This window comes from Plectropomus leopardus, chromosome 7 (assembly GCF_026936395.1).
Source record: "Plectropomus leopardus strain MGB_pleo_1.0 chromosome 7, ASM2693639v1, whole genome shotgun sequence".
In the NCBI taxonomy this organism is placed as follows: Eukaryota; Metazoa; Chordata; class Actinopteri; order Perciformes; family Serranidae; genus Plectropomus; species Plectropomus leopardus.
The window spans coordinates 18,611,130-18,626,558 of NC_142182.1; the positions used below are offsets into that span (position 1 = coordinate 18,611,130).

The 15,429-nt window shown below is 40.1% G+C and overlaps 1 protein-coding gene across 1 annotated transcript in view; it reads left to right on the forward strand.

Moving 5' to 3' along the window:
• The window catches only part of ccnd2a (cyclin D2, a), a 166,782-nt gene that overhangs the window by 87,407 nt on the left and 63,946 nt on the right, over positions 1-15,429 (forward strand). The window contains exon 3 of the mRNA XM_042495473.2: positions 10,842-10,896. Coding sequence (XP_042351407.1) covers positions 10,842-10,896 — 55 coding nt within the window. The remainder of the gene's footprint in view (positions 1-10,841; positions 10,897-15,429) is intronic.

Here is a 15,429-nt window from a genome sequence, read left to right on the forward strand (position 1 = left end):
AGAAATTATATTTATATGCAACTAATTTTGAAACAGCAAAGATGTTTTTTAGGGTAACATAATGCAGAGCGAATTACATGCCAAATGTTGTTACTGAATGTATTGTGGACAACTTATGTTTTTCATTCCTTGAACCTGCACTGTCTTTGGTGAAAGTGCTTTTAAAGTTTGTGCTCCCTCATCTTGGTGTCAGCTACAGAATCACCTTGAATTAGACTCTACGATAAACCTGGGAGATTTTGAATTCTCGACCACTGAATGCACTCGTCCAGCTACTGAACTCTGCTAATTTTAGTTTTTGTTGTAAAATGGCTAATTGTTTTAAGCCTTTTGTTTGTAAAAATCTTCATGTTTGTCATGCTGTCTTGGCCAGGACTCCCTTGGAAGAAAAAACTCCAGTCTCAATGGAACTAATCCTGGTTAAAAAAAAGTTTAAAAAGAAAAGAAAAACCAGTAAAAAGTTAACTGACAAGATATGTCATATGTTAACAACTTTTAACTGAAATCGAAAATCTAAATATTTCCCTAAGGTTAACCAACATGCTTTTGTTACCTAAACATAACCACATACAAGAGTTGCATGCAAACGCAGATTCTGGTGTCGCAGTCTGTCATCCAAACTGGCCGCCTCCCTTTGAATCCACTGTGGTACATGAATGTAGTTTTTTTTTAACAGTAAGAAATGTCTCTGAACACCACAACGTAATCAAGAAACCTATTTAGTAATATGCAAATGTCATTTCTAGGAGACAGGTTTGCTTTTTCACTTTCTTATCAGTCTGGTAAAATCCCTTCTCTTTACCATGGTTACTCAATGAACAGCATAAAAATATGTGTTAATTGTCCAGACTGCTTTCCTTTAATGTATTGCCTACAGGACAGTTGTAGCATGAAAGAGGGGAGACAGGGGATGATGTGCAGCAAAGGGCCACGGTTGGAACCAAATCAAACCTGCAGCCAGGACATAGCCTTTGTTGGGGCCCCTGCTCTATCAGGTGAGCTTTTGGGTATCCCCATACAGCTGCGTCTTATTCCAAATGTTTGCCCACAACACAAAAATAAAAATGCAAATACAGCCCTTTTAATTTTTCAGCATGTACATTGTTGGTACAGGACCACAACTATCTGCCTAAATATCAGAAATCACTGCCTATGTTTAATTAAATACTTCTATACTGGTGCTGTTCTTTGCGTTTCTGTTGCTGTAGTCGAAAGTAACATTTAACCAGTCCCTGCAGCATCAGCTGATTGTGGCCATTTTGATTTATTTCTCTGAACTTCCTCTTTTTAAGTTAGCTTTGTAAAAACTTCCCTTTCACCATCATGAATGAGTGGAATTTGAAAGTAGAGCTGCAGAATGAACAAAACTCTAGTCCATTCATCATTGCAACACTCTCAGTCTCACTCACTCAATGCAAAAGGTTTTACTGGTGTGAAAATAACCCTATATGGATGGACGTCTCTTGAATATTCTGCATGTCCAATGGCTGAATCATTCAGAATCCAGGCTTGGTTATAAAATAAACTTTTCTCACAGCTCGTAACATCTCAAATCTTTTGACCTTAAATGATCCACCATGTTAGGCATGCTTGCCTCAAATTGTAATTTTTAAACAAAATTCATATTCCTATATAGGCATGACTATATGTACAGACACATGTCCATTTATATCTCCTTGCCTGTTATATCAGTGAGCTCCTTTGTGATAGGCTGATTCTCTGGATGAAATGCTGAGCGTGTTCCCAAAAGAGACCAAGTCCCAGGTGTTACTGACACCATGGCGCCATCTCATTCTTATTTGCATACACAGATGTTTAAGCTTCCACCTTCTGTGTACACACCGCAGTTCTGTAAAATCCCCCAGGCCTTAGTCTAAACCATACAACCTAACATTTCACCAAAGAGTGTGTTTGAGCGAGTTTGTTGTTTTTGTTTTTGTTTTTTGTTTTTAAAATGCACATTTGACTTCTTTTACATGGTGCAGATTTAGAACTAAGAACTATATCCGTGTGTGAATGTGTGTGTAGTGGCCAATGGAGGTAATGAATGAGCTACAGCTGCCTGGCCCACTGGTCAGTGTGGACAGCTGATGAATGAAGTGGAAATTATTAAAATAAACTGCCGGGTGATGCAGCAATGTTCATGCGTCTGGCCTCCATATCGCCCCATCGATATCTTCCTCACACATCTGGCTTTACAAAGATGCACACCCTGTTGATGCAACGGATACAAATATTTAAAACACCAAAAGGTCGTCGAGTTTATTCGCACACGTAGCAGGAACTCCCATGAGATTATGAATTTATGCAAATTTTTCAGGATTTTAAATGAAACAAGCTTTTACATAAATTGAGAACAGAGATAGAGGGGAGTGGTGATAGTGACAGATGGACAGAGATGGGGAGGTGGCAGAGAGGGAGAGAGAGTCGACGCTGGTGATGGATAGACAGACGGGGAGAGAGAGAGGAAGAAGAAGGGCAGCGATAAGGACAAAGACATCAGTCACGTTTCGGGGATTTTCCCTCCTCCCCTTTGCAAGTGGACCTTGATCCAAGCCACACAGACTCTACTGTGTCATGGTGTGTGTGGCCCTGTGTCTGTGTGGGCCTGCAAGTGGTGACTGGACAAATCATGACTCAGCAGAAATAGAGCCATATAGGGTAGAATGGAGCACAGCCTCATTGTTGGGGCAGGTTTCTTTGGCGTCACATTAGCTTCTATTCAGATCACAATAGATCTGAGTCTTTTCACAGAGCAGCCCAGAGCAACAAGGTATGACTTCAACCAGCAACTTATAAGAAACCTGTGTGGGAATTTCTTTACAGAACCCTGAAAGTTAGCATGTTACTTTTGCAGCCACAAGTGCAGTTACAGCACAAATGCTAAGATATGCTAAAACATTGGTTCCCAACTGGTCCAATCATGGGGTCCAGATTTCTCCTTAGTCATTACTTCAAGGGCCATGCATAAGTTAAATTACAAATCTTTCATTTGATTTCACAAAGAGTAAACAACACGTTGACTTAAAACATACAAAGAAATAAAACATAATGCAAGAATAAACAGAAACAGCACTTTAATATAAAAGCTCTGTGCCAGAAATTCACTGTAGTTGATACGGTCACAAGTCATTTGCGGTCCATTTAGAAAGGACCCGTGACCCATTTTTGGAACGCGACCCACAGGTTTGGAACCACTGTGCTAAAACATAGTGCAAGAGTGGCACAAGTAAAGAGGTCAACAAACTGATTCAGTCACTTTTGAGTAATGTCAGTTACACAAGTATTATCTAATGTTTGCTAACATTAGCCACTAAAAGCCACTGGTCATACCAGACCAAGTAAGGTTACAGTGACAAAACCCCTGAGTGTATGGAACTGAGTAACGATGCATTTCATAGCTTATGAATTTAACTTTTTTTCGCAGGAGGAAGAACATATCTTTATCATCTTTTAAAGGTAACATAGTCTCAATTTCTGTTGTTTCGCACAGCATTACTCTTTATACGTGGTCTGATCGATGACATTCTGTGTCTCCCCTCCGCGCGTCAATGTGTGATCACAAAGGATCAATTAACAAATGCTGACCAGCACAGTGGTCCAAAAGAATAAACAAAAGTCCTTGTTTGGTCGCAATGGCTAAACTTGTTATTGTTGATAACAAATCACTTCTTCAGAAATGAAACCCTTAATCTCTCAACAACTTTATCAGCCATCTTAAGCATTTCAAAAAAGCTCCACGAGTGAATGGGAGCTGCAGCTGATTCATACCGACAAAGAGAGCATCGGTTCACCTGTCAGGTACTGTAAAGGGCAGGTCAACTTCCTGCTGAGCTGTGAAGTGGTCAGATGAGCTTGAAAATGTGGAGCAAGACATCTAGCAGAGTTGGGCTTTAACCAGTCTGACATGTTTGCATGTCATTTAACAATGTTTCCCACACTTTCACATTCAGACATGTTCTGTATGTGTGTGCTCTCCTGCAACCCTTTGCGTGTGTGTGTGTGTGTGTCTGTGTGAGTGTGTGTGTTTGTGTCAAACACTTGCACTTGCAGTTCCTGTTTGGGGAGGTCCGCTGGTCCTGGCAAACAGTGTCTGGTCTTATCTCTTGTGTTTTATGTTCCTAGCGAGCCGGGGGCACAAGCAGCCCTTTGTGGCCAAGAGGTGGCTGGTCTCGCTCCAGACCGACCCATGCAGCTGTTCACCACTGTTGGACGTATCCATGTGTGTGTGGATACGTGTGTGTATGTGTGTCTGGATGCATGTAAGTCCGTACTTACTTAAGTGTGTCTGTACATGGTGATACATGTTTGTATGTCTTCTGTGTGTATATTTGCGTGACTGTATTCATTTGCGTATGTACAGTACACGTGTGCGTGTGCACTCCATAGTATTACAAGTCCTCTTTCATTTAATTTTGGGGATTTAGACTTCTCAAACTCTCCCATCAAATTCTGTCATTTCCTCTGAGTGGTCAGACAGGCACATCATTACACATGGTGCAGCTGAGTGTGTGTTCAGAGGGCCCACATGTCCGAACTCCAGCCCAACTTGTCGTCAACTTGTGGGTCTCTCTTTCCCCTCTCATCCACCTGAACCCTGGTGACACCACCTATCCCCTCAGAGGAGGTTCACTGCTCGGTAACACCAAGTGTATTGTGCGTGTGACCCATTAAGAACTTCTAAAAGGAGCCATCGGCGAAGCCAGCAGAAAGCCACGTGCTGTGTTGGCAGTTGAGTGTGGAGAGGGCAAGAATGTGGCCCCTGGTCTCAGCTTCTGGTTATTCAGTGCGTGTTAGAGAAAGAGACAAAGAGAGAGAGAGAGAGAAGAACATGAAGCATGCTTTTGAGCATTAATAATATTTTCAGACTCAGATCAGAGAAAATGCAGCATACCTCAGTTTTTACAAACTATATGTCTACATTCTTTTTATCAGATTTCAGCAGATATTTTATGTAAAGTACATTCCAATCAAGGAATGTCACTTATGCTGTGATCTCTCTTAAATGTTCAACTGAGAGCAAATAACATTGATTGTACAAAAGAGGCAGTTGTCACCAAGATTAAAGCAAGAGTGACTATATTCTTTAGTGGACTTAGTTCTGAGTGACCAACATCAGAGTAACCGAATATGAACCTTTCACAGCAAAACCATGTGTCCTACTGTTTGCTCTTTTACAATAAGCATATTTATTCGCAATTCAGTAGAAGTGTCACGCTGAATGTACACAGCTTCTGGCTGCGTCACCTTCCGGCTGTGCTCCAGCTCAGTCACGGCTCTGTCATGGTTTCATTGTCGATAGGAAACATCTCAAAAGTGGATTGCAGTGCTTAAGCAGTGACATTTAGAATATAGTTTAGTGTTTCGCCTGCAGGTTTTCGTGCGTAAATATACATTTGCAACTCATGTAGACATAGATTCTTGATGGCTGTGTACGAGTTTTTTTTTCCTCAAACCTTTGTATCATTTTAAAATGCCATTAGAGCACAACTGCTGTCTTTAACATGTATTTTTTTTCATGAAACAATACAGATTTGTCAGCTTTCAGTGACTTTGCCATATTGATTATCCTGTGCTGGCATAACTGACATTGCTTTATTTTAGTGTAAAGTTAGTCTGTTTTTGAGGGATAAAGTTAGGATGTCTAGAACTGCATCAGGAAAATATTAGGCTTACATATCACATTCAACTTAAGTGATGAAGTTGAGAGCCAACAACAGCATGATAGTAAAGTTCCTAATCTAGCTTTAGTGCTGTTTGCAATATAATCACAGACTCCAGCCTCAGTGATAGATGTAGCATAATTAATGTCTTCTTGCTATATAAGGCTATTCAGTATTTAATATAAATTAAACAACAAAGTCATATTTTTGTGTGTAGTATGTTTGTACGATGGCATGTCCAAGATTGTTCCCAATGAAAGACATGCTGCATAAAAGGAGATGACAAAACAATAGGAGAACGAGACTTTCGTGTTTTCTCTGGGTAACCTTCTTTGGCTTGGCATCCTCTACTGTTTTGTTTACTCCCGTTAGCACCCGTTGCCAAAATCATGACAGCCGGGGGCGGGCTCGAGAAGCAGGCTTTAAAAAAGAAAACATAAATGGTTTCAGTTGAGACTGCAGAAGGTGGAAACAGTAGCTGAACCTAAGACAAGTCCAAGTCAAAAGATTCACAAGATCAAGGCAAGTCTTTGACAATAGTGAATTTATCTTAAGTAACAGTACAACAGTGCAGGTCAGGCCTGGCAGTGTAACATCCTTCTCTTTGAGTACTTCTTGCTTTTTCTAGTTGCCCCCATTTTGGGTGTCTGACCAAGCCTCAGGAAAAAACTGAACCATAACAGCAAGACATTTGTTGTACTGTGTTTGAAAAAACTATTTGAGATTCTTTGACCAGTAAAAACATGCTGCTTCTCCTGCAGTCGCCACCATCCATCTTGTTCCCTCACTTTTGCAATGCATTGTGTGAATTGACCTTTTACCTCCGTGGCCGTGTTGCTTCCTTTCTCCAGCTTGTCCCACTCCAGAAGGAGGGGGTAGAGGGGTCACAAAGGTCAGCAGGTTGAGCTGTCGGCACAGGTTTCATGTCTTAAGTGGGACACCTGAGGGATTGGGGTGCAGTCTCAGACAACTGCAGAACACTATGTGTGTCACAGTTGATCTGATTTATTACTATTATCACTGTGAGCTCCATGTTCTCTTATGAGTTCTTCACTTTGTCTCCTTCGGCTTTCTCCGCATTAGTCTCAGTGTATGAAACACTACAAATCACATGAGACATTACAAAAGTGCAACAAATTAACCTTTGCATTCAGTGTTGGACCATGTACACCGAGGCTACTTAGAGGCCATTCTCTGAATAAATAGGTTGACGAATTGAGAGATAAAAGTGTCCCTCAGCCTGATCAGTTGTACCTGTGGGGCATTTAATTTTCTGTGTAATGGCAAAAAAAAAGATCAGAAGTATAACTGTTTTTTTTCCTAGAGTGTCAACCGTGATCAGTCTTTTTGTTATTGTGTCCCCATAAACACAAAACATGTGCATTTAATAAACAGCAGGCTCAAAATGAAGCAATGTGGATGATTTCTCTGGGTTTGTCCACATTAACATTCGTTCAACATTCATTCAGAATACTGGTTGATAAAGTAAATGGAAGTTATAAAGAATTTCGCCAATGAATTTAGCTAATTTGGCCATACAGTCATCTATAGTCCATCCCCATTTCATCCTATCATCAGTCCATTAGTCATCTATAATCAGTAATAGTAGTTGCTGTGGGATGATATCCTAGAGTTTACTTTTGATGCTTTTACAAAATATTTACAATGGGATTTCTGATAGAGTCATCAGTAATGTGGATGTAATGACTGAGTCGGTAAAGGCAAACAATATAACAGCAAGAACAGAACAAAGAAAATTACATAATTTTACTGTTATACAATATTGATATTCTATTTATATATTGCCCAGCCCTAGTATTAGAAGTAGTAATACTTTGTGGGTTCGGTTTGCAAACACATCTTCATAAAACTACAACTAAAATGCCCATCGCTCTTCAATAATCCATGTTTTGTCAAGCTCAACCAAAAATAATTAATTCATCCATTTTTATCAAAAATATGCTGAAAAAAACATGCTGCCATTTAAGATACTGTCAGGGTTCCTGGTAGCAGTATTTAGAGCTTACATTTTGTTAACAAATGTCCTCATTTTACTGAAGGGTTCACTGGTTTTGGGTGGGGACATGTCAAAAGATGGGTTGGAAAAGATTTAGCTTGCATCCTATTTTTATTGGTTCCCCTTACAGAACTTAATGTCTTATCAAATCCAAAAGTTTCTCAAATTTGATGTCGAGGTTTGTCAAAAAAAAAAAACCTGAATGTTATTCTTCTTGTCTAAAATTTGATGAGTATTCCTAAAGTGACCCAAATTGCACAAAATATGAGAATATAATATATAAACATCTTATACTTTTGTACAAGTGTCACAAATTCTTGCACACTGAGGATGTTCAGATCAAATCTGACCCGTATCTATTGAAATGGATTTAAAATTGACTTATGTGGATCAAATCAAAGAAAAATGTGGTTTTGGGGAATCTTGAAACTGTACATGCCATATCTGTGTATATGTTTTATGGAACAATAGTTGGAGTCTTTGGAGCCTTGATACTGTTGCAAGAACTGACTACTGTCCAATCAGCTATTGTTTTTGTTTGTTGGTTAAATGTTAATTAATTGTGTTGAATTAATAGTTAAAATTAAATAGTAGTCGTGAGATTTGCAGTGAGGACAGAGTATGATGGTTGCATTGGTTAGAAATGGTTATGTAATAAACCCCAGCCAGTGTTGGCATGGTGTTGCCATTTTTATTATCAGTAAATATATATTTCAATTATTGTGGCTTTTATATTTTCATGTCACAATTGGACATGGTGGTGTGTGATAGTAGATAATCTTTCTCCATAAATGAGTGGTGTAAAACCAAATAATAAAACCCACTCTACCTTTGTTCTAAGACATTAATTAGTTAATTACATCTGTGGTTAAAAACGCACTTGTTAATAGGGGATTGTTGGGTTGGGTCAAATCTGAACTGTTTTCAAATTTGAACAGTATGTAAGGATTAAGTGTGAAGTGAAAAAAAAGAGAAAAGACAGTTTTCTCTCTCAACAAATGATGCTATCCTGCTAAAACAGGACAGGAATCCACGGCTTTGTCCTGTAAGGTGCCTGCAGCTCTTCCCCTCTGTCTCCTTTTACTCATTCTCTCTTTTCTTCTCAGTTATCTATTATTTCTTTTTTATCTCACCACTATCTGTGATGATCTAAAACATCTCTTTCAACATTGTGTGTTCATGCGTTGCTGTGTGTGCTGACCTCTGTGAAGGAACATCTGCCTGGTCATGCTGGCGAGGGACAAACAGAGAGAGGGTGAATTCTTAACGGGCCTCAAATAAACCGCTTCACAAAGGGGGGCCGAGAGGACACTGAAATCTGCCAATCAGCAGATGTTTTTCCCAGTTAACTTGGGGTTGAAAAGATAGGTGAACCTCCTTGAGCAAACGCAGGGGAGACCAAAGAGTTGACGGAAAGTGACTCGCAGTCTTTTCTTGGGTGGCGATGCAACGGGCTGTTTGCTCAGGCTTTGGACTGGCTCACAAATCAAAGTGAGTGTCAGAATGGAGAGATTAGGGAGCCAGAATAGGTCTGGGATTCTACCTGGAGCCTCGTCTCTTTGTTGTTACCCACCTGGATGAACTGTTAACATCGCGTAACAAAACATGCACACACACAACAGAGAAACTTTCTAATACCCTGATAAAAAGCTGCTGTTAATCTTCTGCTTCAGAGCTGAGGATGCTCAGCAAAGGCGGTATAAAGCACTAATGAGTGTAGCGGGAGATTCCCCCTTCCACTGAAGCATTTGGCTGCATTCAGTGTGGCCCGTCCCAGCAGCTGCTGTCATCTCAGGACACGACACAGACCTTAAAGCTGGTAGTATACTGTCAGCACCCACATGCATGGAGCTAAAGGGAGTGAGAAAGGGAAATGTGCAAAAACAATGACAGAGTTTGATAAAGAAAGAGGAAGTTCCTCTGCAAGAGCTGTGAGATCTGCCGTTCATCACCTGTAACGAATATTATCAGATGCCATCAGACTGGTTTGGATAAACTACAGCACAAAGCATACAGTCAAGTCAGGTTCCACTGAATTAAATCTCCTGGTGTGGTCGTGTTAGATTTGTTTATCAGGAAGCGGTAACTGATGTGCTCTGCCAGCAGCTCAGGTTTCAAAGACGGGGCAGGGATAATGCAAGACATTTAAAAGGCCATCTCAGACAATGCCGGATCTTAAGTCATGGATGTCTCGCTCATCATTCATCTGATCCCATTTCCTGACTTCTGAAGACTGAGGGATCTAATTGAAACCTTGCTGCTTTTCAGCTGCTTTTTATTCTCCCTCTAGTCACAAAAAGCAAAATATGTGTTTTGACAACTTCACATTTCACTGGCTTTCACGCTACAGCTTCCCCGCCTCCATCACTGCTTTACTCCTCTTCCACTGATGTGTTCCTTCTAGAGGAAGTGAACCTTGTCTCACTGTTAAATGAAGCTGCGGATGGACTCCAGAACGAGGGGTGGGGCATTACCTTTCGGAAGTGAAGCTAGCTCTCTGACCCGCTGTGGTAAAAGGCCCTCAAGCTTCGCTGCGTCACTCTCATAAGATGATCTCTAAGAGGAAAGCAGAGAGATTACACCTGATAGGAAGGAGACTTAGCATTAAGTCAATTGGCTCCTTTGTGGAATAATCCGCTCGTCTCATCCAAGTCATTGCAATGAGTGATAAGGCCTCAAGTGCATATGAGAGCAGGAAAAAATGTCCAAGTAATGTATTATATCAGCTTTTGTTCTCATTTTACATGGGAGCAATGTCATGAGATTTAGTTTGAGTGTGAGTGTTTGAGTGTTGAGGCACACTTTTGCAGTGTTGTGATTACAATGAAGGTTTTTTGTAACCTTTTTTTTATACAGTCCATTGCTGGAAATGTCACATCCACCTTAACTGTGAAGATAAACTATTTGACGTGACACTGGAAAGTATGACACATCAAAGATTTCTCTTCACAAAAATCAGTTAGATCACATTCAATCTGACTGTTAGTAAGAGGAATTTCCAATTTGTTATCATTGTATCAAAATTGTGTCAACTAACTGTTCAAAGTCACAGCCTGTTACTAGAGAAAAGCTTCAGTGTGTGTGATATTTGAAATGCTGAAATCTTTCATCCTCATCACTCTGACTGCCTTCATACATGTCTGCATCACTGTGTCTTCTAGGAATGGGATCCTGTCATTGGGATATGCTCAGGTTAGCCTCAGGAGGTGTTCTCAGGTAAGATGAATTACCATTTTTTTCTTTCGCTCAGCTCACGTGGGCTGCTGATTCATGTGAGCAATTACTTGTCTGTGCTTCTCAAACTTACCTGAATGATCATATTCTGGATGACTCATGAGCTGTGTACAAACAGACACAATATATGTCAACTGTGTGTAAGAAAAACATATATATATGTTACACGGCTCTGTAACAGAAATACAGATGATATATTACAGAGGAAGAACCAATTAGATGATTTGGAGATGCCTCCAGAAGGTAATATAGACTGTGTTAGTGAATACCCCTGCTATCCCCAGATGCCATCACTGTTAACAATAGATCATGGCACGGCTGGGCTTGTAGTTTTGTTTTGATTGAAACCAGTCTCTGGCTTGTCTGTCTCGCGCAGGAGCCTGAAAAGCTTTCTTCTGCCTGCTTATAGTCTTCCTCTGTCATGTTGTTTCTGAAAAAAACAAAACTTTATGAGGGAGTAGTGGAAATTTTTGCTCATTTAAATCTAACTGATCACTTTAGAAATGAAACTTCATGTAGTTGGGATTAACCTGTCTGCAGTTGCAGTGCTGGTGTCATTTCACAGTGGCATGTTTGAGTTGTCATATTGCTGTCATGTTTGTTGTCATGTTTGAGTAGTCATACTGCTGTCATGTTTGTTGTCATTTTTCAGTTGTCATATTGCTCTGGTTAATGGCTTGCTGCAGGTGGATACATCCCTGACAATGGGAAATAGCTCTCAGTGAGGTAAAGGTCAGCAGAGTCTATTATTGACCTTGTCACTGTCATTTTCAGTATCACAATGATATGATACCACTGCTGTGTCTTTCTCTGCCATCGAAACCCCACAAGCTTGGATTCCTGTAAATGTTAGCTTTAGGTGGTTTTTCTGCTTCTGTCATTTTGGCACACAATGACTGACTTGCTTTTTAAATTGCTGATCAAAATTTCTTTTGCTATGCAAAGATACGAAAGAGTGTTCTTACACTATGTAAAATGCATGTTTCTCAGGGGTGAGGTTCATGTGAATGTGTACTGAAAATGAAAAGACCCTGATTATATCACAACCCCCTGCTTTTCAATCACTTTGTTGTTATTCAGTACTTCCTGTCCTTTGTGAGTCAAAGCCATGTGTACAGATGTAACATATTTAATATCCTTTAAATGTATAGTTACATTTAAATGCTGACCGGAAAGAGTAAAGAAATAAGTATGAAGCAATTAACATTGTAAACCAGCAACAACACATTATAATCTCTTATGGAAGCAGCAGATGGAGATGTCTTGAGGAGTCATTAGTGTTGCTGTCATCCTCACAGTGATAGTCAGAGAGTGTGAGAGGCAGACGTTATGACAAATTCAAGTCCCAAACACAGACACCACAAAGCAATCGTGGCAAGTCAGGAAGAGAAAGCACTACAGTCGGAAAGAGGTTGTCCTCCATCACTGTCAGATATACTTTTTACAAATACTTCCATTTTTTAGAAATCGTTTTCAGTTCCATTATAGTAAAGAGTTTGTTCACCCAAAAAAAAAATTGTTTTCATTCCAGTAGGGATCATCATAACTGACAATAATAATTATTATCAGTAAAACTAAATTGGGTTCACAAGTGGTGATTAAAAAACAAGCTCATGTTACATGAGCAGCATCTTAATTGACTTGATAATCATCACTCCTTTCACACTGTAACGAAACGTACACCTTCTCAGCTCTCATTGGTCGCAGTCTGTGTGAAGAAAAAAAATGCATACAGTGAAGTCCAGTGTGACAGAGCATTCCTGGGTCAAGTGGCTGCTCTCAGGGTGACTCGACACTTTTGACATGTGGTTGGCTGTTCAGCAGCAGCAGAACACTTGTGTTCACAACGTTTGCCTGTGAGGATTAGCGCTGTGCAGCTGCTCTGCTCCTTGGGGCTGGCTAAAACCAGGAGTATGAGGACAGAGATGGAGCTCAGTGGATCACTTGCACCAACTTCCAGTCATTCAGTCACTCTCACACACATTCATTCACAAGAAATCTTTTGACTTTTTGTCATCTGCAGGTGAAATACAGGTGGAGTCTACATGCAGATGACTTTACACTTAATTTCTTCTAAACATAAACGAATATCATGATTCAAGATGATGAGCCCCAAATTGCTCTCAATGGCTTTATCAATGGTGTGTGAGTGTGTTTAAGCTGAGTAGCAGGTGGCACCTTGTATGGTAGCCTTGGGCACCAGTGTAGGAATGTGTGTGGAAATGTGACATCTAGTGTTAAAGCACTTTGAGTGCTTGGAAGACTATAGACCAACATGCTCAAGTCCCAAGTCAACACATATTGCTGCTTTACAGTGGATCTTTGTTTATTACACTCTACGTGTCCTTATGAGTCTGCTCCAGGATGGCTCTACTGTGATGTCAAAAAATGCACAGTGGTTGGATTACACTGCAGGTGGTGATGTTTAGGCAACACAGGCACATGGGAACCAACAGTGGGACGTCAACAAACGCATTTGCTTACATGGATGTCTAGGATTAGGCAACAAAGGCACAGATGGATAGGCGTATCATGCGGACGCAAAAGGTGGCTTTTGGCGATGCCAAAAGCACCGCAAAAGTGGCAGTGTTTGACAAATTCGGAATGACAATGGGCTGGCTTTACAAGTGCCGGTCCATTTATTGTAGTTGTTGAATTGATTTTAAAAAAATAAATAAATTCAGATGCATAGTTAGATATTAAATAACTATGAATGGAATTAAAACTTGTAATGACCTATTATGTGAGACTCATATTGCATCTCCTTATTTTTTGTCATATAGATAGCGTAATAACCAGGGCCAAAGTTATAAATAATGAAGTAAACGTTAGGTAGAAGTAATCCCTGTGAGCAGAAACCTTTTCTCCTTTCAAGTCAAGCTAATGTCAGATGGGGATGGAATTCTTTATATGGTCATCTGCTCCAGTCACACTACTGCAGTGTGTTTACATTATGTAGCCTACACTGCTACATGTAGCTACATGCTAACGTCAGAGAAACCTGACGAGTAGATGTGTAAGACCCTGAAAGTCTGACCAATCAGAATAGACTGGGCTTTTTCGGGAGGGCGGCTTAAAGAGATAGGTGCTAAACAGAGCATTTAAGACAGAAGGTGAATGCAGGTGTTCCAGCACAGACAGTATGTGAAAAATGCTTAAATGTTTTTTAACATTAAAGTATGTAAACATGTTCAAGGAACCCAAAATACAAGTATGAACCCAAAATTGAGCATGACAGGTCCCCTTTAAGTATTATCTTCATTATTTAATAGTTGCAGTTTTGACTCAGTTACTGAAGGTATGATGATCGATGTAACCACGTCTTCTATGTCAGACACTTGTTTTTCTTCATGTTCATGTTCAAGAGCCAAACAGAGGAAACATCTGCTTTACTGCTATTCTAACTGCTCCAGATCTACACGCACACACAGACACACACAGACACACACACACATACACACACACACACACACACACACACACACACACAGGCAGCCCTAGTGGTTGGACCTGCCAGAGGAAGAGTGTTACTACACAAAGCACAAATGCATTGATACTTATGCACACCAACACATACACCCACACACAGATGCTGCTTGTCTTCCTCTCATCCTCATCCTGTCACAACCACTCGCAGTTTGTCCTCCGCACCATCTCTGCCATCAGGACCTGCTCTGACAGCTGCTCTGGCATCCAAATCTATCAGTCCCATTTTCTGTCAGTGCTTATATTGGTCTGTCTGTTCTCTTTCTGTGTCTTCTCCTTGACAAGCGGGCATTACACAGACTGATTTAACATTCACCTAAAATAAAATGCACCAAATGATGAAATTACAGCTGGACTGTGATTTAAATCCATCATATTGAATTTTTTTCATGAAACATTTTAGCACATTTTCAGGTTTTTTTCTTTCTTCCACAATGACCCCTCGTGGAGGTATATGGAGAGTTATACATGAAAAGGAATTGAAATGAAGTTAGTTAACAACACTTGTTCCCCAATAATGGACACATAGCCTACAATATAATATATAAGAAAATGACAAGTAGAAAAAAAGAACAAATGAGATTGCAGATTGCAACCAGAATGAAACTTCTCCTGTGTACCAGTCGTGAACTCCCTGTTATGATTGCTACATTGTTCATTTAAGATTTTAACTGGGATCCAAATTGTCCACAGAGTTTTTCTTCTCTCCAGACCAAATTAGGTGATTAAACTAGTAAAAACTCTGAATACAGCAGTTTCACATGAAACAAAATCTGTTTTTTTTCCAATGCTGTTTGGCTCATTGCAGGAGCTGCTAACTGTGGTTGCCAGCACAAATGACCCTATCTAAAGCCAGTGTCTGGTTTGTCCATTCTGGACTTCTTTGAAACATGGCGGTGCAATATGGACCCACTCCCTTTGTAGATATAAACGTCTAATTTTAGAGTAGTAAAAACACATTTCTTTATTTAAGGTGCTTATAAACTAAAGAAAACATACTTACTATGTTAGATGCCATTTCTGCCAATT